This window comes from Cicer arietinum, chromosome 7 (genome assembly GCF_000331145.2).
Source record: "Cicer arietinum cultivar CDC Frontier isolate Library 1 chromosome 7, Cicar.CDCFrontier_v2.0, whole genome shotgun sequence".
NCBI lineage: Eukaryota > Viridiplantae > Streptophyta > Magnoliopsida > Fabales > Fabaceae > Cicer > Cicer arietinum.
The window spans coordinates 48990889-48993494 of record NC_021166.2 but is presented as its reverse complement, the minus strand read 5'-3'; the positions used below and the strand labels follow the sequence as shown (position 1 = coordinate 48993494).

At 29.2% G+C, this 2606-nt stretch overlaps 1 protein-coding gene across 1 annotated transcript; it reads right to left on the bottom strand.

Moving 5' to 3' along the window:
* Positions 1-955: 955 nt before the first annotated feature.
* Positions 956-2262, bottom strand: LOC101508612 (aspartic proteinase CDR1). The gene has a single exon (XM_004510957.3). The coding sequence runs from the start codon at positions 2260-2262 to the stop codon at positions 961-963; it is 1302 nt and encodes a 433-aa protein (XP_004511014.1). The 3' UTR covers positions 956-960.
* Positions 2263-2606: the final 344 nt, after the last annotated feature.

The following is a 2606-nucleotide window of genomic DNA, read 5'->3' as shown; positions in this document are numbered from 1 at the left end:
TTTATTAACAATTTACTTCATTTACACATGAGTCAAACCCATTAGTCTCCTTTTATGTTTTAATATTACTATTTTTATTTTATTTTTTTAAAACACAATTTCATTAATAAAACATTATTAACATTTCAAAACTAATAATTTATAAAATAAAATAATTAATCTTTTAAAATACATTAATAACCAAAACTCTCATATTCAAATTAATCGCTATAATTATACTTATTTTTCCAAATACTTACTTAAATTACTACCATCGTTAGAAAATATTTGAATTTATAAAATAAATAAATATAACATCAACACTTTATATTAATTATTAATTTAAAATAAATAAATATAAAATCACAATGCCATAACAAGTATATGAAAATCAAGAAAATCAAATACAATATTACTACTATCTCAAGATAATTATTTATAAAATAAATAACTAAAATTAGAAAATAGTTATAAATATTTGAAATATGACTACGTGCACACTTAACATCAATCAAACGCATTGTAAAATATCATATATATTGCTTAAGTGCATATACACGTAAAATCGCCAAAATTATTATTCTTTAAAATATTATAATAAAATATTATTTTGAAAAATATATAAAATATATATTGGTTATTTAGATTACTCATCTAGTCTAATATGTATAAAAGTAGCACATCATCTAAAGCACTCATATAACCAAAACTAATCATGAAATTTATCAACATGTATTCTAAAATAATTTTAACACCAAAATTAATTATTTAAAATAATATTTCATTAATTATTATAAAATTTAGGGTGTTACATAAAACGCGTTGACTCCTTTATTTAGCTTTTTAGTTCAACTTCCTCAAGTAACATGAAACCTATCTAAATTTTAATAACATTCTAGCCAATTTATTTTTTGACAATTAAGGAAATAGTAATAAAGTGGTACAACCAATTTATTGTGAATAAAAAGCTAATTGGTAAATTTAACCCAACCTGGTACAATCAATAGGCTTAAATGATACAACCTTTTTAATGAGGTCATAACCAACCAACAAATTTTGCTGAGCCAAGTTTCCAAAGATTGAACCAATTTGAGATGGGACAAAACCCAAACAAACTGTCCCACGTGCAATTGGAATAAAGGTACTAATAGAATGCAATTTAACATCTGCACCTTTGAAATTTGCTGTGATTATAGGAAAATCATATGCATCTGATGTGACACTGTAGCAAAGGCTAAATATATTATTTGGATCTTCAACACGCTCTAGGTCAACCAATTCTGCAACAGCTGATTCCAAATTAGTATAATCCTCGCTTGGTAAAAGCGTCAATGTAGTACCTGAATCAATAATGATGTTACCCTCATCATCACCAGTTGAATCTCCAACGAATTCTATTCTTTTGTTTCCTACTGTAAATGCTTCTAATGTCAAATAGTAAAATGGTTGTGGATATTTTTTCAATAAAGGAGTTGACACAACACCTTGTCCTGAAACCACAGCTGCATCTCCAAAATGGAGTGTGCTTGACCCTTTTGACTCAACCAACAATGGCACCAAACAGTAAGAGAACTTTCCACCAATTGTTGATCCCAATTGTTTTATAAGAGACACAGATCCACCTCCAAGGCCGACTATACCAGAAGTTTTACCACGAAATGTCCCCACATTGTCGTTTCCACATCCTATTACAGTTTTAGGAAACGAAATAGAACGACCATTGGTGGAAGCTAATGTAAGAGTCTCGACACTAAGATCTCCTCTTGAATGAGATTGATCGCCATACTTAATGGAATATTGGCAAGAATCTTGATTAGAACAAGAACTATCTCTCAGACTATTACATGTTTGAGACTCACAAGGAATGTTTTTGTAACTTGATGAATTTGAAGGATCAAATATAGGAGTAGTTTGGTTGAAACATTCTTTACAAGGCTGACATTGAAGCCAAACAATATCACTGCCCGTATCAGCAACACCATATAACTTAAATGGTGGGGTACCAACTGAATAAGTCATGAGATACCCGCCTCTGTCAGGGATTACAGTCGATTCAGGAATATTAGTGACTGAATCTTTGTAGAAATGGTTAACACGGCTGATGGATTGACGTGCGGCATTGACAACACGTTGATATTTGGTTTGTGTAGGTTGGTAGAAGGGTGATTTTACAGAGTCGTGGTGGATGAGTTCAACACTAAAACCATTGTTTAATGCATGAGAAAGAGAAACAATGAAACAAAGGGAAAATAAAAAAAGGTTAAGAAAGGAGCGTGTGTACATTGTTGTTGTCATGATAATGTTGGATGTGAAAATATGATATCATTGATGGCTTTTTATAAGAATATTTTTGAGTTATAGTATTGTTGGAATTGCATAGAATTGAGAATGTACATAGACACGTTCATAAGAAATGAAGAAATTCTAAACTACGGATACGTAATTCATCATCATTCCTTAAAGTAAAATCAAAAGTCAAAAACAATTAAAGTAAGTAATTTAAGTTGCTTTATTATTATGTAAATATATGTAATTCTACGTCAAAAATGTCATCTTATAGTGTGCTTTTTATAGCGCTTATTAAATACAAGCGCTATTGTATAATATTTTAAAATCAATTATATTAA